The sequence below is a fragment of the Amblyomma americanum genome, chromosome 6 (assembly GCF_052857255.1).
Source record: "Amblyomma americanum isolate KBUSLIRL-KWMA chromosome 6, ASM5285725v1, whole genome shotgun sequence".
Taxonomy (NCBI): domain Eukaryota; kingdom Metazoa; phylum Arthropoda; class Arachnida; order Ixodida; family Ixodidae; genus Amblyomma; species Amblyomma americanum.
In genome coordinates, this window is record NC_135502.1 from 56,024,637 (window position 1) to 56,050,345 (window position 25,709).

The 25,709-nt window shown below is 46.2% G+C and overlaps 1 protein-coding gene across 1 annotated transcript; it reads left to right on the forward strand.

The window, feature by feature from the left end:
• The first annotated feature begins 8,467 nt into the window (after nucleotides 1–8,467).
• LOC144093502 (uncharacterized) lies at nucleotides 8,468–11,055 on the forward strand. The gene is made up of 2 exons (XM_077626949.1): nucleotides 8,468–8,598; nucleotides 8,993–11,055. Exon 2 carries the CDS (start codon nucleotides 9,024–9,026, stop codon nucleotides 10,917–10,919), a length of 1,896 nt encoding a protein of 631 aa, XP_077483075.1. The 5' UTR covers nucleotides 8,468–8,598; nucleotides 8,993–9,023; the 3' UTR covers nucleotides 10,920–11,055.
• Nucleotides 11,056–25,709: the final 14,654 nt, after the last annotated feature.

Genomic DNA, 25,709 nt, shown 5'->3' on the forward strand with positions numbered 1-25,709 from the left:
CTGCGACCCACGGCGTAGCGGAGCTTGCAGGGGGCTTGAAGGGCTGCTTTAGAGTCGGTGAAAACCGTCCAGTCATGTGGAGGTTCTTGACTGATGAACTCTACCGCAACCCGTAAGGCTGCGAGTTCCGCACCAGTTGAAGATGTTGGATAGGTCGTCTTCACTTTCATGAAGATGGATCTGGCCGGTATCACCACCGACCCCGCAGAACTGGTCGAGTGAACTGATCCATCGGTGTAAATATGTATGCGGTGACTGTGGTAAGAATGCAGGTGATTCAATGTCAGTTGTTTGAGAGCGGGCAGTCATACACCAGCCTTCTTTGTAATGCCAGGAATATAGAGGTGAATCCGAGGTTCATGAAGACTCCATAAGGGTGAGCACGGTCTTAACGCAGGGGTGAACTGCGATGGAAGATATGCGCGATGGGCTTCAATGACTTTGGCGAATGCAGTACGCGGACTAATTATTGGGAGTGTTGCGAGGTGATGACAGGGAACCCGTGTGAGGTGCCGAATATGTGTTCTCATGGTGTTAACAGCAATGTATGTAGTAACAGGATGTTCCCGGGCAACAAGTAACACTTGCTGCTCTTGATGCACATTTAGGCAGTTCAAGACAGATACGGAGAGCTTGCGCTTGCACACTTTGAAGAGTCTTGATATTTGTTTTTCTAATAGAACTGAATATCGGAAGACTGTACCGCATGTAGCCCAGAAATAGGGAACGGTACATTTGTAGCATCGAGCGCACTGATGCGCCCCAGGACTTTCCCCCGAGGAAGGAGAGGACGTGGACAATCGAAATTAGTCTTTTTCTCATGTCGTAGATATGTGGACTCCACGAGAGGTTCCTGTCGATGACAACACCAAGAAATCTGTGGCTTCTCTCATAGGGAATGGCTTCGCCATTGATGCGAATGGTGTAACGTGACATTATTTTGCGTGTGAACGACACAAGTGAACACTTTTCGGTCGAAATGTTCAGGCCCTGCAAGCGAAGATAAGATGTCAATATCGATGCCGCCTTTTGAAGTCTTGCACGAACTTGAGGACGGGTCACCCCTGATGCCCAAATACAGATGTCGTCTGCATATACCGAGATCTGAGCAGATTGTGGCAATACGTCGACCAGGCCGATAAGAGCAAGGTTGAAGAGAACTGGGCTCAGCACTCCACCCTGAGGGACTCCGCGAGAATTTCGGTGTAAGGACGTTGGTCCGTCCGCAGTAAGGACAAAAAACGACCTCTCTGATAAATAGCTGCGTATCCAGCTGAACGTGTGGCCTCCGATATCAGCAGCTTCCATTGCGTCCAAAATGGCCTGATGCGTTACGTTGTCGCACGCGCCCTTGATATCCAAAAACAATGCCACGGTCAATCTTTTCAAACTTTTGCTGTGGTGCACCGACGTTGCAAGGTCAACCACGTCGTCGATAGAAGAGCGGCCCCGTCGGAACCCAGACATGAAGGTTGGATAAATCTGATATCGCTCCAAGTACCATTCCACGCGTGTAAGCAGCATTCTTTCCATGACTTTGCCGACGCAGCTGGCGAATGCAGTTGGACGGTATGATGAAAGGTCGAGCGGTGATTTCTCCGGCTTAAGAAGTGGAACCAGACGACTGGTCTTCCAATCATGAGAAACTATGCCAGCAGTCCACGACTTGTTATAAGTGTCCAAAAGAGCCCGTCGAGCTTCTTGGCCAAGGTTGGCAAGTGCGGAGTACGTCCCACCATCGGGGCCTGGTGATGATGACCTTCTACAACAAGCCAGCGCAGCATCAAGTTCTTCCATGGAGAATAGTGCATTCATCCGGGAATCCCGTAAGGGTGGAACATTGTTGCAATGCAGCGTTGCGCCTGGGTTCGGAGGGCCTGTTATTCTTGCGCAGAAATCTTCGGCTACCGCAACCACACTGCGTCTTTGGTGGAGCGCTACGGATTTGAACGGGTAGCGCTGTTAAGGGTACGTGCGAAGACCCCGAATTACACTCCAAACGCGTGACAAAGGCTTCCGTGGATCAAGGGTTTGGCAAAATGTCCTCCACCGTTGTGTTTGCAGTGCCTGAATTCTGCGCTGAATCTTCTTCTGTATGCGCCTAGCATCTCTTAGGTCTAGGCGCGACTTTGTGCGTTGGTATCAGCGCTCTGCCCTGCGCCGTTGTGATCGCAGTCGCTGCAATTCGAAGTCAAAATCGGTGTAGTTAGCGACAGGGTTAAAGGGGCAGGTGGCGTGTTCCATGGCCTGCTTAATTTTTTGTTCAAGACCGGCAGAAAAGCCCTCTGCGCAAGCAGCCTCCATAAGTAATTTAAAAACTGTCCAGTCAATGCGCTGCCTACGCGTGGCTGGGGAAAATGTGGAATGGCCGGTAATAATCAGATAGGTTGAGATATGGTCGCTGCCATGGGTTTCTACATCCGAAAACCACCGGACGCTGTTGTTAAGGCACTTTGAAACGAAAGTCAAGTCCAAGCAGCTGCTATAAGTCACCCCTCGTATATTGGTTGGGCTTCCGTCATTCAGGCACTGGAGGTCATGGTCAGAGGAGAAGGACACAAGCTGTCTTCCCCTAACGTCCATCCTAACGCCTCCCCAAATGGTGTGATGAGCATTGAAGTCACCCATAATAACCCACGGAGCAGGTGTAGCTGCCATCAAACCACTCAACCTTCCGGCGTCGAAACGACTTGATGGCGCCAAGTACACCGCCAGTAGCGTAAACGTCAGGTCTCGGCTCTTCACTGTCAAGCAAACGTACTGATTGTCTTCGTTCGGAGGAACTGAATGTTGCACATATGTAAGTTCAGGTCGAATGTAGACGATGACTTTGCTGGACAGGAACCATCCAGAGGGTGGTAACCGTTGAAGTAAAAGGGACAGTATGACGAGTATGGAGGAATGTAGCGTAGCACGGTGCATGTCCGGCAGCTGCTGCGAAACGCGGTCCCGGAGGGGAGAGTCGGCGGTGGCGCCGCTCGCCTATAGCGGCGGACTGGGGAGAGCTTGTCGAAAAAGCAGTATGTATGGATAACTAAAGATTCGTTAGTTGGTGGGCAGCCTGAGAAGAAATAAAAATTGCCCTGCCCGCTCCGCATATGGCGCAACGGGTTAATCCAATTTTAAATAAACAATGAGGTACGAGGCACAAAGGATATTTTGCAAAGCGGAAAGAAAAAGAAACGGAAAAAGTGATCTATTATAGCTGTACCTGCCAATGGAGGGCCAGGCTCTGGGTCGTTTACTGAATTCCAACACTCTGAAATACATTCTCTACGCCGTGCGCTGGAACACATCGATTCACGCCCGCTAACGGAGTTCAAGATTCTTTGACACTGGCCGTGGCGATCATCGGCTGTGAGGGCCTGCCAAGCCCTACTGCGGTTCATAAAAGTGTCAGGCCTGCACGACAGGCTGTGACTTTGCCGAAGCCGTTTCGCCTTTTGCTTTTTCTTATCATCTCGTTTCTTTCTCACCTTTATATCCCCTCATCCCTTTCCCCCAGTGCAGAGTAGCAAACAGGTTTCATCTACCGGTTAACCTCCCCACCTTTCCTCCTCCTTCTCCTACACTTAGTGTGAATTAAATTAATAATCAAGATAAATGTAGAACAATGTAAGTAAACAGACCTCTAAATCTATACAGATGTGAAGTTGCTATCGCATTTTCTACCACGAAATACCGTAAAATATAAATACGTTAACAGCTGTCGCTGACTCTCGTATTACACAGTGGTAACCGACCTGTCAATTTTAATTCAAAGCAAAATCACCAAACAAGCACATATATGTGGTGTGTTCTTTTAATGCCTGCCAGCGCAACGGTTGTTTCCAAACCATCAGAGTGATGATTACAGCATTGATTTCATGCGAAGAGCTGCAACTAAATCCGTTCAGAAATATTAAAACCAACTGCATTGGCGCACCATGGACGAACCACCATGTAATTATGGTGGAAGAACACAGTTAAGTCAAAAAATGAAATTATGTTTGACAATTACTCTCGAGAGAAAAAAAATCCCAGTCTGCCTCCTAGGCCCGCAATATGCTTAAAGCACACTATAATTTATATGTGCTTTATATGTGCTCACCGCCTCGGGCGCCGCTCTACTGATCGCACCAGGCTAATCATCGTTAAATTCACGTCATCGAAAACTAAAGAAAGCATCCTTTCCTTAGGTAATAAGCTGAAAGGCACCAACTACAGTATTGGCGAAAACTTCTCTCTTCCCGTCCGTAACGCCCGCAAATATCTTGTAGCCTTTGCCAAATCGGTATCCGATAAGTTCTCTTTGCGCTTCAAAACATTACACATTGGTCCTAAACGCTACATATTCGATGAATCATCACAAACAGTCAAAGAGGTAAAATAGCAACCACCTCAGCCCCTGTCGACAGATCGTTCTAGGCATGTACACCAAGAAGCCCTTTCATTGTCAGCAATCTTTACTAACGTGCAAAGTTTCATTTCAAAGCACGACATTGTTTCCCATATAGTCACTTCATCTGCCAGTAACATAGTAGTATTGACAGAAACGTGGCTTAACAGCGATGTTTCCGATAGTGAAGTGCTTGCTGACTTGCCAAATTTCTGTGTTTTTCGCAAAGATCGCCCAGATCGAAGGGGAGGAGAGTACTGATTGCCACCGCTCGAGACCTATCATGCTCAGCCATTAACCTTTCATCAGATATAGAAATAATATGGGTTTTATGCCACGCTTCATCTAAATCAGTTGTGATCGGCGTTTGCTACAGGCCTCTTAACAGCTCAGATTTCCCGCGAAAACTTAATAACGCATTGAATGAAATTAAAGCTAAACACGCTAACACATGCACTCTCCAATTCGGAGACTTCAATTTTCCGGGTATCGACTGGAATAATCTAACCGCTACAGGTAATAAGGATGCCAATGAATTTCTAGACGTTTGCCTTAATTTTAATCTCATTCAAACTGTATCCGAGCCAACTCGTGTAACAGAAGACTGCGCAAATATTCTAGATCTATTATTAACGGATAACCCTGAATGCGTTCATTCTATCACGTATCTACCAGGCGTCAGCGATCATCACGTCATACATGCTGGCTTCACAATTAAACCATCCTTACGCGCAACAACTAAAGGAACTATCCGATTATACGATAAAGGAAACTATACAGCAATAAATAATGAACTTCGGGCATTTTTGCCAGCATTTCAATCTAACTTTAATCAAAGATCCATTCATGATAACTGGTCCTTGTTTAAGAGGAAAATCAACGATTTGGTCGACAGGTTTATTCCGAACATAAATATACGAACTAACCCTCAAAACCCATGGTTCACAAATACACTCAGACGCCTTGAAAATAAAAAGAAGCGCCTTTTAGGATCGGCCAAGTTGCTTCCTAGTCAGAACGCTTGGAACAAATATTACGAAGCCGAAAAAACGTACTTATCAAGTATTCGAGAAGCCAAGCGCACCTTTTTCAACTTCGATCTGCCTAAAATGTTGTCAACTAACCCCCGCAGGTTCTGGCAAGTCATTAACCCCCAGCACACACGAACTATTTCTCTCACCGATAGTTTGGGTGAAACTGTATGCGAAACAGAATGCGCCAATATGTTCAACGCAGCCTTTTCTTCCGTGTTTACTAATGAAACAGATCCGACATTTCCTCTAAACGCCCCAGTTATTCAAGATACTATGCCTTCTCTTACATTTTCTTCAGCAGGAATTTCGTCACTAATTGAAAACATTAAACTTTCATCCTCTGCAGGAACTGACAATATCAACGCTAAAATACTGATTAATACCAAAGATATATGTTCATCTCTGTTGTGCTTGTTATTCGCTCAGTCACTCTTCACAGGTCAACTGCCCATAGACTGGAAAATTGGGAAGGTCGTTCCAGTCTACAAATCGGGTAACAAGAACCATCTATACCCATATCATGGCATTCCTTGATTCGAACAACTTTTTTCAACCTGCTCAGCACGGGTTTCGCCGGGGTTATTCCTGCGAGACCCAACTTGCTACGTTCATTCACGATCTGCATGCTAATCTTGATTGCAATCTACAGACTGACATCGTATTTTTAGATTTTGCAAAAGCCTTTGATAAAGTACCCCATAAACGCCTCCTGATAAAACTTTCCTAATTAAATTTGCACCCCAATATTTTGAAGTGGATTGAAAAGTTTTTAACTAATCGTACGCAGTTTGTCTCCGTTCACAATAAGAACTCTAACTCACTCCTAGTAACGTCGGGCGTTCCACAGGAATCTGTGCTTGGCCCACTACTGTTTCTTGTGTACATTAATAATCTGCCTTCAAACGTAACATCTAACATACGCATGTTCGCTGACGACTGTGTACTTTATCGTGCCATTCTCTCCACTGCTGACCAATCTTCTCTTCAAAATGATCTCAGTGCTCTTCAGGAGTGGTGTAATAAGTGGCTAATGGAACTTAACCCACGTAAATGTAATCTTTTGTCCATCAGCCGCCGCGGTAATCCTCTAATTTTCTCTTACGAAATATCAGAAGTTCCCGTACAACTAGTTCAGTCATACAAGTACCTAGGCATAACAATTTCTAGCGATCTTTCTTGGAGCTTGCATGTTACTAACATAATATCGTCAGCAAACAAGAGGCTAGGTTTCCTCAAGCGCCATCTTCACCATGCTCCAAAACATGTCAAGTTGTTAGCTTACAAATCATTCGTCAGGTCCAAACTAGAATTTGCATCGCCCATTTGGAATCCTCATCAAGCTTACCTCATCAATGCCCTCGAATCTGTTCAATATCGCGCTGCTCGCTTCATTCATTCATCGTACTCTTATGACATCAGCGTTTCCTCCTTAAAAACAGCATCCGGATTATCTCCCTTATCGCCCCGCCGTCGCATTGCCAGCCTGTCTTTATTTCACAAATTCTTCCACAGCCCTATGCACGTCGCACCTTATATTCTTCCCCCAGCACGCATATCTCATCGCACCAGCCATCACCTACAAGTTGCCCGTCCACGCTCACGCACCGTCACTTTTTCTAATTCCTTCTTTCCTCGTGCAGCCGCAGACTGGAACGGCCTTCCAAACAACGTTGCCATCATCACTTGCCCAAGTCTTTTCGCTGAAAATGTAAAAACTTTCCTGTTATTGTGAATATGCGCTTTTAATTGTTGCCACCCCTTATGTAACAACCCTCTTTTGGGGCCTTTAAGGTAATAAAATGAAATTAAATGAAATATAGACATATTAGGGCTTTTCGCGCAATATATTACTGATACATTTTTTTAAAATTTTTCTTTCTTTACAGCCGCTGGCACTCGGCCTTGCCACTTAGAGTTTCATACGGGAGACGCAACCAGTATGCTCTGGAATTACCATTATCACCGGCGGCACTTTGTACACAGTTTCGACGTGTTTTAGGCATCTTATCTTGAATACTCCTCGTCATCTTTAAACCGAATGCGACCCGCAAGCAGGTCATTATTGACCCGTTGACAATCGACCATACTTGCTGCTTCCATCGCCACCCAGTTATTTACTGCCTGCAGGCACAAGTTCGTCCAAATAAACAGCGCTTGAGTTTCACGCAAGCCTGTCTGCTTTCTGTACAGCTCGCTTGCAACGACCATGTACGAACCTTTCGCACGAACGACGTTTGGCCAGCAAATGCTTGCATATACTCTGCCCACACTGTTGAACTATTTTCGCCAAAATAAAGCTAATATTGAAAATGTAAATAAGAAACTAATACATTCATTATTTCTCTCGCAAATGCAATTTTTCTGGTTGTCGTGCAGTGTGTTTCTGCTGTGTCTTTTGGATTTTTTACGGGTTTGTTGCTATGTACAATTGCTGTTATTCGGTGATCATGTTCATCATTCATATTGTGCCTTTACCTTTAACAACAAAAGACTGAACTATGCGTAGTAAGAGCTACAATGTCTGTAAATGTACTGGGATGTATTGCCTAAATTGTAAGTGCACCACATGTTATTACCGACACCTCGCTGTTTTGCCATGCAATCGGGCCCGAGCGCCGTCAAGTGAATTAACGTTCACTTTTTGTCTCGGGTCCCTCATTTCTTACTGAAATGAAAATAAGCTTCAAACTTCAAACACAACGTGATAATGTCACGACTCTCTCAATTTCTCGGACTTTACTTTATACACTTGTCGTATCAAGTAAAGTTGGAGAAGACATTAAACATTGTTTGTGTGGCACTAGCGCGTTCTCGAGTTGCTCCATAAGCACCGAGCTTCCTCTCCGGCGCCTCACATCCCGGAAGGTGTCGGTCCAAAGGGGGGAGGGAAAGGTGGAGTTTCCGCTGATCTTTACTGCACGTGGCATTCTTCCTGTGCTGCACCTCTTTGTCGTGATGTCTGCCGATTAAGTGTCGACAGGTTGGCTCGCTGCTTTCGCTCGTGGTAGTCAGCTTACTGTTTGTTAAGACGCCGAAAAGATGCGGCGCCCGATCTTTTTCAGCCGTGCGTCGCTGTGAATGTTTGCTTACGCTGAATGGAAAAAAAAAATTGCTTGTGCCAGCATAAATGTGGAAGCCTATGCGGCGGAACTTCTTTCGGCGTCGTTGTTTCATGCAGTGAAAACTGTAAGTTGATTTTCAGTTCGTCCATCCCCCGCAAATAGTTTCTGTCAATGACGCTTCATCTAAGATATTTTCCGTTAAAAGACTTTGGCGGCAAAACAGAAAATTGTAATACTTGCTGAAGTGCAACTGGTAAAAGGTGATTATACATATCGAGCTCTTTTGTTTGCTTGAGCCCCAGGTTTACTTTATCATGGTGTTACGTTTAGAAATAAAGTTCTGTTAATGAAATCTATGGAACAAGTACTTTTTAAAGGTGTATACGGGATGCAAATGGCCACTGAACGGGGGAATAATCTTATTTCTTGCTGGAAAACGAAAAAAATATATTCAAGTAAAACAGAATTAACATTTCTCATTTTATATTTTCCTTCCAATTCTCCTTTTTGCTATACAGGCACTGCCAGACGGTGAAATGGAAATCAGGCATGGAGCGAATCTTGGTCACAGCCTTCCCCTGTTTTGATGCAATGGCCCGTGTTACAGCCGTGCCGGCGTACCTGACCACATTTATCGCCGTTGTTTCGTCTTTGGAGTGGAACTGCACATCGATCATTTCAAAGAAGGCAGCAGGTGAACTGAAGACGCAGGACGAATTAGAAGGCCTTCTTCACTGCTCGCCTGAAAGTGCCGAGTGTCCGCCAGCATCCATACGCTGTGGGCCAGTTCCCCACGCGGTTACATGTTCCTGCGCCGAGAACTGCGAGCTTTATGGTGACTGTTGCTGGAAAGCAAACGTAGCAATAAGAACTGAAAACCTAGCCTCATGCGTGACGCTAAACACAAATCGGTTTTATGACTGGAGTGTCTACATGGTAACAAAGTGCCACAGTAACTGGGTTGACGAAGAGGTGAAATACAAGTGCGATAAGTCTAGAAGGTTTAAGGAAGTGTTTTACAAAATTCCGGTGACTAGCCAAAGAATGGTGACCTACGTCAACGCATTCTGTGCTCTCTGCAACTATGATCTGGACGAAACGTCGAATTTCTGGAACTCTTCGGGTTTCACTAAAGAAACGTTTCAAGTGGAGCTTCCACATTTCGTGGAAAAAAAGAGTTCTTTCTTAAGGCCGTGCTCACCAAGTACGCCGTTGATAAAAGCCTGTCCTGAGGGAACGAGCCAGGAAGTAGCTCGGAAGTGTTCAGCATACTTTTCGCCGGTGAGCTACAACGGTTCCAAGCCAGTATACAAAAACGTCTTCTGCGCATTGTGCAATGGTGTTGCCTTATCTCTGCTCAAGTGCGTAAGAACTCCAGTCATCCTGCAGAAAGGTTTCAGAGACCTGCACTTCGATTACCCCGGGCCAAACTTGCTAACTCTTCTCCGACCGATTGTAAGAAATGACTCCTGCTTCTCGTGGTATCGGGGAAAATGCTACATTCGTTCTGCTCAGTATCGTAACGGACGTGTCGCATTCCCTCCCGAAGAGTTGTTGGCGCCGAACTCAACAGACGTCAAGGTTGTAAGCCGACAACCTTACACGGTCAAAAATTACCTAACAATTGCGTGCCTGAGCCTGTCTCTGGCATGCCTCTTTCTAAAAGCGATTGTGTACGCTATCTGTAAAAATGCAAGGACTTTTTCCTCCAAGAACATCCTGTGCCTTTCAGGTACTCTCTTCTGCAGTCATGCTCTTTTTCTTGTCGCTCATAGCATCAGACTTCATAGCGCCATCTGCACTGTGCTCGCTACAGTCCTGCATTACGGCTTTCTTTCCACCTTTGTTTGGACAAGCGTGCTCTCTTACGACATCTGGAAGAACGTAGCGACCATCTGCAAGACATCCAGAAAGCAAAAAGATTTTCTGGTCTACTGCCTGGTGTCGTGGACAGCACCTCTCCTTTTCGTTGTGTTCTGTGTTATCGTGGACTATCTTGCTCCAGAGTTTAAGCTGGCGCCTCGTTACGGTCGCTACGGCTGTTGGATTGGAAGTGTTTGGGGTCAAGTTGTCTTTTTTCTCTTTCCCGTGGCGGTGATGCTCATAGTCGATGTTGGTCTTTACGCGCACATTGTAATCTACGTCCGAAGGACATCCAAGCAAGCTGGAAGCTTCGATTTTCGCAGCAGTGGTGAGGGCTCGAATATGGCGTTGTTCGTGAAACTCGCCGCCGTCATGGGTATCACATGGCTGATCGGGTTCATCGGAGCCTTTGTGAACGTGTTGGCAGTCGACATTGTCGTGATTGTGTTCGTTGGCATCCAAGGTGTGTACCTCTTTGTCGCCTTCAAGGACTACACGCACTTGTCTCGCAAGTGGTTCACTGGACGAGGGGACGATGGCGTAGTTGCCCACACCGAAAAAGGGGGAGGCCGTGCTCGATAGGATCTCAAGGACTGTTTTTTTAAAAGCACGAAAAAATTGAAATTGTCTTAGTTCTTCTTCAGCAAAAAATGCCTCGCAATTGACATTTAATCAGTCAGGTAATCAGTTAATATGAAATCGCTTAGCACTAAATTTTTGCTCTGCCTATTTGCTCAACACGCTTTCTTTTGTGTTGCAAATGACGGACCAATTCATTATGGTTGTTGCAATGGTCGTTGCATGCAACTTATCCGCAGCAAAATACACAAAACATCTCACATTACTAGACAAACGTGGTGTTTATTCCACAGTCACCGGAAAAGTCGGGATTAAAATTGAGAAAGCTCAGGTTATTATCACCAATTCTGTTACAATACGCGTAGAACTGACGTCCTATTACTAATATTCAGTGGACAGACTCGCCCGGGAGTGCACAGACTGGTGGAAGCTATTCTTCAATACGCAAAAAAAAAAATATGCGAGTGTGCGCTTCATCGGATTTGTATAATGATTTTTTAACAGTAACTTCTTGACAGGCAGCTGAAGTAAAACATTGATCGAACAAGTAGTGCCTAATTTAATCGAAGCTCTTCGTTTTTATTTCTAACAAATGAACGAGACATAGAGCTTTCAAGTCAAGCGATTTAAGTATCCATAGAGAAAATAAGATTGCCCTTGCGACATCTCTGGTATTCAGTTGGCGGCCGTGTTATTGTCGAAACACAGAAGAAAACTTTTGAATTTGAGGGCGGCGAAAGCGATGCACAAGCCGTATGCCGCTACCAATTTTACCTGGTTCAATCGAGGCAGCGAAGAAAGCCGTACTTTGTAGGCTGTCTTCACAGTTCTGAGCTCAGAGACTGCTAAGCAGTTTTCAACATGATTTGTACAAGGATTGGTCAAAGAAACCGCAGCACTGAAGTAAAAAGGAAGAATTTACGATCCCGTATAGAATGCTCTACAGCGATGGTTGCGTGCACTCATTTGGTGATTTGCTCTTGCATTGGTGTACGTGCCTTATGAGACGTCACTATGATAGTATGGCCGCTAACAGCGTCATTTCGGCGCGATCCCAAGAAGACCGACAGTATGTATTGCACAAGGGAACGGAAGTTGAGCAATAGCTCCTTGAGAGTGACAGGATTCGCTTCTGCACCAAACATTACGCTCATGCTGAACATTCTTGCGCTGCTGAACTAGAAATAAAGAAGCCACCAAACTGATTGCTGGGCTGTGTAGTCCAAATGCCACAAATGCTACCATATTTTGTACACGATGTCGAAATATCGCTCAGTACTTAACATCAGGAGCATGTTTTCGCTTTTGTGTTGCGCCTGAACAAGCACCCCAAGCTCTCTGTCTTCCTCGGCTGCTTGTTGCCTTAAATCCGGGTGCGCCCCTCCATACTGAGTGCATATTCAAATGATTTGAAGCTATAAAAGCACAGACAAGACGCACTTGCATACAGGAAGCGTCCTTGCACTGTGTACAAGTGCATCTTTCTTATCAGTGTTTTTCTCGCTTAAAAAAAATATGAATTCATGCCAATCCGTGCAATTTTCAGCATTGTTTTGTTCACACAGTTCCGGATCTTTCAGCTGTTGCCATTCGGCACGTAGTCTCCTTTCAGGTTCCCTTAAACCCTGCTTTTCTTGTTCCCTGCAGTCTTTTTGTCTTGGTCATGTGGCCCGATATGCCCCTCTTAAATACGGCTTCGCCTCTTCGAAATAAAAGTTGTCACTTCAGCGCTTCGTTCTGTCATCCTCTTTTTTTCTTCAGCCCCGTTTATTCTTGAGCTGTGTCCCTGGAAATATGTTTGTACCTTCGTGGCTTCTCCATAACAGCATGGCCGATCGCAGCGCATTCTTGGTCTCCATTTTACACTGCCCAGTCGGGCACTCTTTGCCCGTTCTCTGAACACCATCCTCCTTTCTTGGTTCGTGCCGCGACCGCTGTCATAATTGGCGGTAGACGCCCATTGCACATTCGCAAAGAGTGTAGGCCGATTTTTTTCTTCGTTGTCTCGCGGTATGATTATGATGCGGTGTGCTGTTTCCAGGTCATACTGCTGACGCTGCGTGCCCAGGAGCGTGTGCAATACAGAAAGGTTGCTGCGATAAAGGCTCCCAGTTTTGAACCCACCCTATTAAAAGTAGGAGTGTATGTAGGTCAAGATAACCGCTCGTCCTTAAAGGTACACTAAAGAGATTCGAATCTGGACTCTTCTTTTTACCGCGGGAACTCAATCAACACGCTCCGAGCATTCTTAGAAACTTCGAATTACTGTACTGTGCGGCTGATATCCCTAATTTAAATCGAATTAAAGGTCCCGGCTCCCGCCTTTCTTTTTTTTTAACTCAACGCTGAAGGCAGGAGAACTCAACCAACGCGTGGAGTGCCTTACAGCCAGTCTCATGGCGGCTTGCCGCTCTGCCATTGGCGGAGTGATACATAAATAAAAAAGTCCACGCATATATTTTTATTTCCGTGGGCCTAATTTGCGGCTATGTTGTCTGCGTCTGAAACTATTTATTCACAGAAACGTAAAAAAACAAAATAAAATCGAAAACGAAGCCGCCACGGGACTGGTTGAAAAGCTTTCCACGCGTTGGTTGACTCCTCCTACCTTCAGCGTTGGGTTCAAAAAAAGGCGAGAGCCTGGACGTTTAATTCGATTTAATTAGGAAAATCGGCCAGGACGATAGTTTGAAGTTTTTAAGAATTCTCGGAACGTGTAGATGGAGTTCCCGCTGTAAAAGACGAGTTCAGATTTTTCTATAGTGCACCTTTAAGGGTAAATGAGTGGATTCCAAGAGAAGGCAGGTGTAGCAGAGTGCGGAAGAAAGCTAGGTGGGCGGATGAGATTAAGAAGTTTGCAGGGATAGGGTGGCCGCGGCTGGTAAAGAACAGGATTAATTGGAGTGACATGGGAGAGGCCTTTGCCCTGCAGTGGGCGTAGTCAGACTGATGATGATGATGATGATGATGATGATGATGATGGTGGTGGTGGTGGTGGTGGTGGTGGTGGTGGTGGTGGTGTTGGTGGTGATGGTGATGATGATGCAAGATTTTTAAAGATGCACTTGCCGACAACGGGGAAGCGCCGAAGTGCTGAGTATTTCACAAGCTCGAAACTTGTGGCAAAGTTCCTATCATGCTCATATCTGTGACGTCGCATATTCGCCTTCGGCACCTAATTTAAGCCAATTATTTTGCCTAGTTTTTGAAAAGTAATACATTATTCTAAATTAAAAGGATCTAAAATCTGGGAATAAAAAAATAAGCATAGTTTATTGTGCCGAAACCATTGATTAAGATCAGCCATTTAAGATCTCCGCTGTAGCCACCTCCGCTTGGGCCCTAATGGCCACGTGGTCGAGTGGTAGCTCTCAAGAATGTGTTAGCTGTCGTTCATGCTGTCCAGGTTGGCCCAGGAAGGTGTGCCCATTGCATGTGCAGGGAGGCGCGTGCAGCGCACTTGCTTTCATTTCTTCAACCCGAAAAATGGTGAAAATATCGACATATTTTCATGATCCCATTGCACCCTGTTTCTTTAGTTGTACAGGCCCGGGACAAAACCACTTGAAACGCGTTAGATATTCGCACCACATGGTGTTAAATCGTTTTTATTTAATATGCAGACAAATACTTGTGTTGGTTAAACCTGGAATGATTTAAGAAGGTGTTTGTTCTTTGCAGCAGGTATTATTCTTTTTGTCATTGAACATGCCCTGCCATATTCCATCGATGAGACATTTTTGGCAACTTTCATATACTCGCTGATGGAGTGCGCAGTAAAGCTGTCAACAGAAGCTTGCGGAATAAAGAAGCCACAACAAATATTAGTTTTCTGGCAGCCTGAGGACTCAGTCGGGGACTGAAGTCTCTTTGCACGTTCAGTAAGCGCGAAAGTTAAACTTTTTCATGCCTGATGCGTTCAGAAAATTGTGTGATCGTTTGAACACTCTTTTACGAATTGTCGATATCCCTTTTCAAAGACCTACTGCTTGCTACTAAAGCCTTGCCACAAACTAATTGCAAAACCTCCCTAAAAGTTTGTACGTTGAGTGAATAGTTCGGAATACTAGGTTACTATCAATTTCTCTCTCACTGAGGACATCCAGGAATAGAATAGGTTTTAATGCGCGTTTATCTAAGAATGACTTCAAGATGTTTTTGTAAGGAGATGACGAAAATGTCTGAGTACAGTCAGATTCCTATAACGTATTTATTCATGTGCCCCGTTTTGATTTTTTGGTATTTCAGCTACTTCCGTCCTGTAAAAATAGTCCGAAATTGATTTAAGAATGCTTGTGTAATACACAAGCCCTGTTTTATAGCGATTTTTTGCGAATGATCATCCTGTTCAAGAGAGAAACAAATTTATTTAGTCGCCTGCAGAACGACACCATGACTAAATGGCGCCGCAACGCGGGCACTGACGTCTTCTCAGCGGGTGGTCTCTACTCAACTCCTGTTCAATACGACGCGTGAATAAAACGAGAACTCTTGCAAGGCGGTAAACAATGCTTCAAAATATTATATTGCGTTCTCAAATACCCTCACACCTTACTGTGCACTAAATGAGACGTATCCGTAGAGTCAATTTGTGTTCTTTAATTCATGCACTTTGTAATTTTTTTTGTGCTACTCACTTGCTAATTGCGACAGTACATGCAGTATTTATTTTGTCTATTTGCATTTTTGTATTATAAATGTCCTGTTTATACGCTTGAACTGTGTTCAGAAATGTTCGCGTTGTATGCCTTTAAATAAAAATACAAAACACAACATAACTTTTGTTTTGATGTACACCTTGACCGCATTAGAAGGTGGGCAGTATTATTTTTTCTTTCTACTTTAGCTCATCGCCACGTTGGTGTTCACTAACATGTCTGTCAGTCAACAGTGAAGAAAAGAGACAGGTGAACCATTCTGGGAATTTTTCAGTCTTGCTGTCCAGCGCTCCAAATCGAAGCCGCAGCATTTTCGTTTACACATTAGTCATGGGCATATGTGCATATGATTAGGTGTGCACCGTACATCTGCTGTTCTAATGAGAGTGCATTGCATCCTCGTCAGAGAAAAAAAAACGGCGGTGTCGGGCGTCTTCGCATGTCTCAAATTCGCTGATTTGATGGCTGGAAGTGATGTCAGGAATGACGTCACCAGACGGGAGAAATGTCATTTGCTGAAGGGTAGTGGCGTCACCATCTCCACCAGCCAACTTTGGGAGGTGTGAGCTGGTGTATAGTAGTGACAAAGAAGAAAATAACTGGGACAGCAGCAGGCTTACATGCAATATAGACAGCCCCCCGAAAGCGGATGCTTGCGGGAGCTTTTTCTCCTCATGGGTAGGGAAGAGCAATCTGTGTCTCGTAAGTTCCACTAGTCACTCCCGCTAGAGGCATCAACAGCTTCCAATGCTACCGCTCTGCCAACACATAACGTAATCAAGTGTCCATGTATTTTCCTTTATCATTTATCTCGGCGCATTTATTCTTTGAAATGCACAATGGAAGCAAAGCAAATGTAGAGAACAAATACTTGTAATTTATTCTTTTGAATGTAAAATAGAAGCAAAAGAAATGTACACAACAAATACTGAGATGTTTTTTGTTGTCTGTGTCATCTTTCATGGCACTGGCTCTTTAATACCCCTTTTGTTGCCTTTGTGGCGTAAGAGAACCAGACAGACATCATTGCCTGGTGTCCACAATTATATTTTACCAGGCCAACTCAGCCAGACGTAATCCAGACTGTGCGCAGACTGCGCAGACTGCGCAGAATCTCTTCTGCCATCGCACTGCGCGTAAGTCGGCGGGAGTCTTTTTCTTCGGCCGGACAATCGGAGCACGTGGTAGGTCTCTACACCATGATATAAGTGCTGTGTCGCATTATGTGTAATATTTTATCGCGGTTTTCAATCTATACTTGCACTATAATGGATAACGTTTGCGTTTTCATCTTGTAGGCAAATACAGCAAATTTTCAGATTCTAGTGTCGCTCACATCAAGAATAGCCTGGGAAACATTGCAAGAGATATAAAGAGCGGCTCAGTGTGAGCTGCTTGCTGGAATTCTAGGCAGATTATCCTTTCTTTTGTATTTCTATAATCTGCTGAGTGTACCCCGTTTTATGCAGCAAAAATAGTCAGCACCTTCTATCACTCTTTTCTTTTTTTAATCTGTACACACTTTTCGTTCAAGGAATGGGATTTTTTATGAAATAAAATTTTATTCTGAGATAATTAGCTAGTGCACCTTATGGTCGCATTCAAAGTTGCCTCACACGATTTCTTATCCCCTTTCCTGCTGCCGTTATATTCTTGCTACGAAAACATTAGCAGCAGTGGCGAAGACACAGATTGTGTTTGGGGAAGGAAGGGGGGGGGGGGGGGGCGCACGTTTCAACGAGGCCTCTTCCTTATAGTATTTGTCGAGGTATCAAAACCATTAACAATAACTGCATTGCCATTGCCAATGCCAATGTGTGTTAGATGCTGCAAATGAATTCCTGAGCGCTACGCACTGTCAAGACAAGTAAAATATGTCCTTTTTCATAAACGAATATATTCTTATGTTCCAAAATTGCGGCAGAAATAACTGATATGAATACTTCCATGCTTTTGTCTATTAATAAGTTAAGAAAATATCACATTAACTTTGCAAATATACCGGTTCGAAATTAGCAAAGCGATGCATGCCACCGCTATGAAAAACTTAAATGCCATGAATTGAATAAGTTAACGACAAATATTTTAACGAATCTTTGTCATTCAAGAACCTTGTTAACCATTTTGCGCATATGCAATGGCCAGGAAAAAATTTCAGTGATGCTGTCCTTCGTTCCAATGCATTGCGCTGGCGCAGCTGTAACAGGTCGGGTATTGTAAGTAATTGAACCAGAATTATAGTCGCAACAGAGAGCAGTTTTAGCAGCCCTTTTTTCAAGTTAAACATAAGAAACGTGGAAGAAAAATCATTGCCTGCCAGTGTATTGCTTTTATGCTCAAGTCAGTTTCATTATATTTTAACGGCATCCTGCATTTCCATTTCTTTATACCAATCAAGACACTTAAAAACTAAAGCGCTAATGACGCGTAATGCCTTCATAACAAAGAGATTAAAAACACATTTACGTTGAAAAACATTTAGTGAAAAGAAAACCGACGGCAACCATGTAGCGGCAACATTAAGAAAATCATTTTTGACAAACCAGAACATGTTTTTCAGCGCAATTATCGTTTTAGTTTCATTGTTACAAGGATATAGCGTCGCATTCACGCATCAATAATTAAGTGCTGTAAAAAAAACGCCTTTCAGCAAAGCGGAAAATCAATTAATTTGAATATTTCAGCAGGACAACGCCACATCAACACAATTTCAAATTTTCAGCAGTGCGGCAACAGTTCAACAAATTATTGTTCTTTCGAAGAAAGTTTTTATGAATCCTCTGGAAAAACTTAATAATGAAACACATCTCAACAAAGCTTTAACGATAAAGCATAGGACAATTTTCAAAAACTAAAAGAAGGCCCCACTCTTTCTACCATGCCAGAAGGAAATTTTATTACAATCTGTCAATGTGCACCAATATTTCATGACTATTCAACAAACCCTTTTGTATGCCTTTCTGTTGATTTAGTATTAGAAGTACGCGTGCTTTCTCCTCTCTCTTCAGTAGTAGACTCTATAAACGAGCTGTTAGTTAGATGCGGGCCAGTTTCTGATGCGCTCGTTGCTTTATGTTGGACATTTTCTATTGTCACAATGCTGGCTGTGTCGCGGTGGAGTTCACTTGACTAGCACAAGGTCCTCCGGTGCTGTTTTTCTCGCTCATCTTTTCGACTGTATCACCAGAATTGTTTGCTGCAGATTCACTAGTTACCTCACTTGAGGCCTTCTTTGTGGACATAGTCATGGGGGTGTCTGTGCTATTCGCCCCATCTTGAGAGGTAGGCCCTTCGAGTGAGCTGTTTGTTGCTGAATGGCCTGAGGGTGGCTTAGTAGAATGCGAGCCCATTGCAGGTGCTCTCGTTGATTCACTTGGGGCATTTGCTGTCGTCGCAGAGCTGATTGTCACGATTGATTTTCTAGCCTTAGAAGAAAGCCCTCCGGAGCAATTTTCTTGTCTCATCGATTCGAGTGCGTCACTAGAATGACCTTCTGGAGAAGCTGTAGAGAGTTCATTGGAGGCCTTCTGTGTCGACACAGTCATGGGTGTCCCTGTGCTATTCTTCGAATCTTGGAAAGCCGATCCTTCAAGTAATATATTTACAGCTAAGCTGTCGGAGGGTACTTTAGCCGAATATGAGCCACTTGCAGGTGTGCTGGTTGCTTTTTCTGGGCAATTTTTTATTGTCCCAGTGCTGTTTGTCACATTAGAGTTTCTTACCGTAGGCGAAGACCCTCCGGAGCGGTTTCCCTCGCTCGTCGATTCGACTGTGCCAGTAGAACAGCCTCCTGGAGATGCTTCATTTACTTTATTTGAAGTCTCATCTTTCCATGTAGCTATAGATGTCTCTGTGCTATTCCTTTTACTTTGAGAAGTAGACCCTCCAAGAGAGCTGTTTACTACTAGATCGTCGGAGGGTACGTTATTGGAATGCGAGCCTGTTGCAGGTGCGGTCGTCGCTTCACTTGGTACATTTTCTGTCGTGGCCGTGCCGCTTGTCACGGTGGAGTTTTCGTCACTAAAAGAAGGCACTTCAGAGCTGCTTTCCTTGCTCGTCGTTTCAACCGCGTCAGTCGAATTCCTTTCTGCAGTAGCGCTAGTTACTTCGTCTGATGCCTTCTGTGTGGTCGTAGTTAGTGATGTTTCTATGCTATTCGTTCCATCTTGAGAAGTTGGCCCTTCGAGTGAGCTGTTTGTTGCTGGATGGCCGGAAGGTACCCCAGTTGAATGCGAGTGCGTTGCAGGGGCGGTCGTTGCTTCACTTGGGACATTTTCTCTCGTGACATCGCCGGTTGTCACGGTGGAGGTTCCTTCACCAAAATCTGGCACTTCAGAGCTACTTTCCTTGCTCGTCGTTTCCACCGCGTCAGTCAAATTCCTTTCTGCAGTAGCGCTAGTTACTTCGTCTGATGCCTTGTGTGTGGTCGTAGTTAGTGGTGTTTCTGTGCTATTCGTTCCATCTTGAGAAGTTGGCCCTTCGAGTGAGCTGTTTGTTGCTGGATGGCCGGAAGGTACCCCAGTTGAATGCGAGTCCGTTGCAGGGGCAGTCGCTGCTTCACTTGGGACATTTTCTCTCGTGACATTGCCGGATGTCACGGTGGAGGTTCCTTCACCAAAATCTGGCACTTCAGAGCTGCTTTCCTTGCTCGTCGTTTCGACCGCGTCAGTCAAATTCCTTTCTGCAGTAGCGCTAGTTACTTCGTCTGATGCCTTGTGTGTGGTCGTAGTTAGTGGTGTTTCTGTGCTATTCGTTCCATCTTGAGAAGCTGGCCCTTCGAGTGAGCTGTTTGTTGCTGGATGGCCGGAAGGTACCCCAGTTGAATGCGAGTCCGTTGCAGGGGCGGTCGTTGCTTCACTTGGGACATTTTCTCTCGTGTCATCGCCGGTTGTCACGGTGGAGGTTCGTTCACCAAAATCTGGAACTTCAGAGCTGCTTTCCTTGCTCGTCGTTTCGACCGCGTCAGTCAAATTCCTTTCTGCAGTAGCGCTAGTTACTTCGTCTGATGCCTTGTGTGTGGTCGTAGTTAGTGGTGTTTCTGTGCTATTCGTTACATCTTGAGAAGCTGGTCCTTCGAGTGAGCTGTTTGTTGCTGGATGGCCGGAAGGTACCATAGTTGAATGCGAGTCCGTTGCAGGGGCGGTCGTTGCTTCACTTGGGACATTTTCTCTCGTGACATCGCCGGTTCTCACGGTGGAGGTTCCTTCACCAAAATCTGGCACTTCAGAGCTGCTTTCCTTGCTCGTCGTTTCGACCGCGTCAGTCGAATTCCTTTCTGCAGTAGCGCTAGTTACTTCGTCTGATGCCTTGTGTGTGGTCGTAGTTAGTGGTGTTTCTGTGCTATTCGTTCCATCTTGAGAAGTTGGCCCTTCGAATGAGCTGTTTGTTGCTGGATGGCCGGAAGGTACCATAGTTGAATGCGAGTCCGTTGCAGGGGCGGTCGTTGCTTCACTTCGGACATTTTCTGTCGTGACAGCGCCGGTTGTCACGGTGGAGGTTCCTTCACCAAAATCTGGCACTTCAGAGCTGCTTTCCTTGCTCGTCGTTCCGACCGCGTCAGTCGAATTCGAATTCCCTTCTGCAGTAGCGCTAGTTACTTCGTCTGATGCCTTGTGTGTGGTCGTAGTTAGTGGAGTTTCTGTGCTATTGGTTCCTTCTTGAGAAGTAGGCCCTTCGATTGAGCTGTTTGTTGCTGGATGGCCGGAAGGTACCATAGTTGAATGCGAGTCCGTTGCAGGGGCGGTCGTTGCTTCACTTGGGACATTTTCTCTCGTGACATCGCCGGTTGTCACGGTGGAGGTTCCTTCACCAAAATCTGGCACTTCAGAGCTGCTTTCCTTGCTCGTCGTTTCGACCGCGTCAGTCGAATTCTCTGCTGCAGTAGCTCTAGTTACTTCGTCTGATGCCTTTTGTGTGGTCGTAGTTAGTGGTGTTTCTGTGCTATTCGTTCCATCTTGAGAAGCTGGCCCTTCGAGTGAGCGGTTTGTTGCTGGATGGCCGGAAGGTACCCCAGTTGAATGCGAGTCCGTTGCAGGGGCAGTCGCTGCTTCACTTGGGACATTTTCTCTCGTGACATTGCCGGTTGTCACGGTGGAGGTTCCTTCACCAAAATCTGGCACTTCAGAGCTGCTTTCCTTGCTCGTCGTTTCGACCGCGTCAGTCAAATTCCTTTCTGCAGTAGCGCTAGTTACTTCGTCTGATGCCTTGTGTGTGGTCGTAGTTAGTGGTGTTTCTGTGCTATTCGTTCCATCTTGAGAAGCTGGCCCTTCGAGTGAGCTGTTTGTTGATGGATGGCCGGAAGGTACCCCAGTTGAATGCGAGTCCGTAGCAGGGGCGGTCGTTGCTTCACTTGGGACATTTTCTCTCGTGTCATCGCCGGTTGTCACGGTGGAGGTTCGTTCACCAAAATCTGGCACTTCAGAGCTGCTTTCCTTGCTCGTCGTTTCGACCGCGTCAGTCGAATTCTCTGCTGCAGTAGCTCTAGTTACTTCGTCTGATGCCTTGTGTGTGGTCGTAGTTAGTGGTGTTTCTGTGCTATTCGTTCCATCTTGAGAAGCTGGCCCTTCGAGTGAGCTATTTGTTGCTGGATGGCCGGAAGGTACCCCAGTTGAATGCGAGTCCGTTGCAGGGGCGGTCGTTGCTTCACTTGGGACATTTTCTCTCGTGACATCGCCAGTTGTCACAGTGGAGCTTCCTTCACCAAAATCTGGCACTTCAGAGCTGCTTTCCTTGCTCGTCGTTTCAACCGCGTCAGTCGAATTCCCTTCTGCAGTAGCGCTAGTTACTTCGTCTGATGCCTTGTGTGTGGTCGTAGTTAGTGGAGTTTCTGTGCTATTGGTTCCTTCGTGAGAAGTAGGCCCTTCGATTGAGCTGTTTGTTGCTGGATGGCCGGAAGGTACCATAGTTGAATGCGAGTCCGTTGCAGGGGCGGTCGTTGCTTCACTTCGGACATTTTCTGTCGTGACATCGCCGGTTGTCACGGTGGAGGTTCCTTCACCAAAAGCTGGCACTTCAGAGCTGCTTTCCTTGCTCGTCGTTTCGACCGCGTCAGTCGAATTATCTGCTGCAGTAGCGCTAGTTACTTCGTCTGATGCCTTGTGTGTGGTCGTAGTTAGTGGTGTTTCTGTGCTATTCGTTCCATCTTGAGAAGCTGGCCCTTCGAGTGAGCTATTTGTTGCTGGATGGCCGGAAGGTACCCCAGTTGAATGCGAGTCCGTTGCAGGGGCGGTCGTTGCTTCACTTGGGACATTTTCTGTCGCGACATCGCCGGTTGTCACGGTGGAGGTTCCTTCACCAAAAGCTGGAACTTCAGAGCTGCTTTCCTTGCTCGTCGTTTCAACCGCGTCAGTCGAATTTTTTTCTGCAGTAGCGCTAGTTACTTCGTCTGATGCCTTGTGTGTGGTCGTAGTTGGTGGTGTTTCTGTGCTATTCGTTCCTTCTTGAGAAGTAGTCCCTTCGAGTGAACTGTTTGTTGCTGGATGGCCGGAAGGTACCATAGTTGAATGCGTGTCCGTTGCAGGGGCGGTCGTTGCTTCACTTCGGACATTTTCTGTCGTGACAGCGCCGGTTGTCACGGTGGAGGTTCCTTCACCAAAATCTGGCACTTCAGAGCTGCTTTCCTTGCTCGTCGTTCCGACCGCGTCAGTCGAATTCGAATTCCCTTCTGGAGTAGCGCTAGTTACTTCGTCTGATGCCTTGTGTGTGGTCGTAGTTAGTGGAGTTTCTGTGCTATTGGTTCCTTCTTGAGAAGTAGGCCCTTCGATTGAGCTGTTTGTTGCTGGATGGCCGGAAGGTACCATAGTTGAATGCGAGTCCGTTGCAGGGGCGGTCGTTGCTTCACTTGGGACATTTTCTCTCGTGACATCGCCGGTTCTCACGGTGGAGGTTCCTTCACCAAAATCTGGCACTTCAGAGCTGCTTTCCTTGCTCGTCGTTTCGACCGCGTCAGTCGAATTCCTTTCTGCAGTAGCACTAGTTACTTCGTCTGATGCCTTGTGTGTGGTCGTAGTTAGTGGTGTTTCTGTGCTATTCGTTCCATCTTGAGAAGTTGGCCCTTCGAGTGAGCTGTTTGTTGCTGGATGTCCGGAAGGTGCCCCAGTTGAATGCGAGTCCGTTGCAGGGGCGGTCGTTGCTTCACTTGGTACATTTTCTGTCGCGACATCGCCGGTTGTCACGGTGGAGGTTCCTTCACCAAAAGCTGGCACTTCAGAGCTGCTTTCCTTGCTCGTCGTTTCGACCGCGTCAGTCGAATTCCTTTCTGCAGTAGCGCTAGTTACTTCGTCTGATGCCTTGTGTGTGGTCGTAGTTAGTGGTGTTTCTGTGCTATTCGTTCCATCTTGAGAAGTTGGCCCTTCGAGTGAGCTGTTTGTTGCTGGATGGCCGGAAGGTGCCCCAGTTGAATGCGAGTCCGTTGCAGGGGCGGTCGTTGCTTCACTTGGGACATTTTCTGTCGCGACATCGCCGGTTGTCACGGTGGAGGTTCCTTCACCAAAAGCTGGCACTTCAGAGCTGCTTTCCTTGCTCGTCGTTTCGACCGCGTCAGTCGAATTCCTTTCTGCAGTAGCGCTAGTTACTTCGTCTGATGCCTTGTGTGTGGTCGTAGTTAGTGGTGTTTCTGTGCTATTCGTTCCATCTTGAGAAGTTGGCCCTTCGAGTGAGCTGTTTGTTGCTGGATGGCCGGAAGGTGCCCCAGTTGAATGCGAGTCCGTTGCAGGGGCGGTCGTTGCTTCACTTGGGACATTTTCTGTCGCGACATCGCCGGTTGTCACGGTGGAGGTTCCTTCACCAAAAGCTGGCACTTCAGAGCTGCTTTCCTTGCTCGTCGTTTCGACCGCGTCAGTCGAATTCCTTTCTGCAGTAGCGCTAGTTACTTCGTCTGATGCCTTGTCTGTGGTCGTAGTTTGTGGTGTTTCTGTGCTATTCGTTCCATCTTGAGAAGTTGGCCCTTCGAGTGAGCTGTTTGTTGCTGGATGGCCGGAAGGTGCCCCAGTTGAATGCGAGTCCGTTGCAGGGGCGGTCGTTGCTTCACTTGGGACATTTTCTGTCGCGACATCGCCGGTTGTCACGGTGGAGGTTCCTTCACCAAAATCTGGCACTTCAGAGCTGCTTTCCTTGCTCGTCGTTTCGACCGCGTCAGTCGAATTCTCTGCTGCAGTAGCTCTAGTTACTTCGTCTGATGCCTTTTGTGTGGTCGTAGTTAGTGGTGTTTCTGTGCTATTCGTTCCATCTTGAGAAGCTGGCCCTTCGAGTGAGCGGTTTGTTGCTGGATGGCCGGAAGGTACCCCAGTTGAATGCGAGTCCGTTGCAGGGGCGGTCGTTGCTTCACTTGGGACATTTTCTGTCGCGACATCGCCGGTTGTCACGGTGGAGGTTCCTTCACCAAAATCTGGCACTTCAGAGCTGCTTTCCTTGCTCGTCGTTTCAACCGCGTCAGTCGAATTCCTTTCTGCAGTAGCGCTAGTTACTTCGTCTGATGCCTTGTCTGTGGTCGTAGTTAGTGGTGTTTCTGTGCTATTCGTTCCATCTTGAGAAGTTGGCCCTTCGAGTGAGCTGTTTGTTGCTGGATGGCCGGAAGGTGCCCCAGTTGAATGCGAGTCCGTTGCAGGGGCGGTCGTTGCTTCACTTGGGACATTTTCTGTCGCGACATCGCCGGTTGTCACGGTGGAGGTTCCTTCACCAAAATCTGGCACTTCAGAGCTGCTTTCCTTGCTCGTCGTTTCAACCGCGTCAGTCGAATTCCTTTCTGCAGTAGCGCTAGTTACTCCGTCTGATGCCTTGTGTGTGGTCGTAGTTGGTGGTGTTTCTGTGCTATTCGTTCCTTCTTGAGAAGTAGGCCCTTCGAGTGAACTGTTTGTTGCTGGATGGCCGGAAGGTACCCCAGTTGAATGCGAGTCCGTTGCAGGAGCGGTCGTTGCTTCACTTCGGACATTTTCTGTCGCGACATCGCCGGTTGTCACGGTAGAGGTTCCTTCACCAAAAGCTGGCACTTCAGAGCTGCTCTCCTTGCTCGTTGTTTCGACCACGTCAGTCGAATTATCTGCTGCAGTAGCGCTAGTTACTTCGTCTGAGGCCTTCTGTGTGGTCGTAGTTAGTGGTGTTTCTGTGCTATTCGTTCCATCTTGAGAAGTTGGCCCTT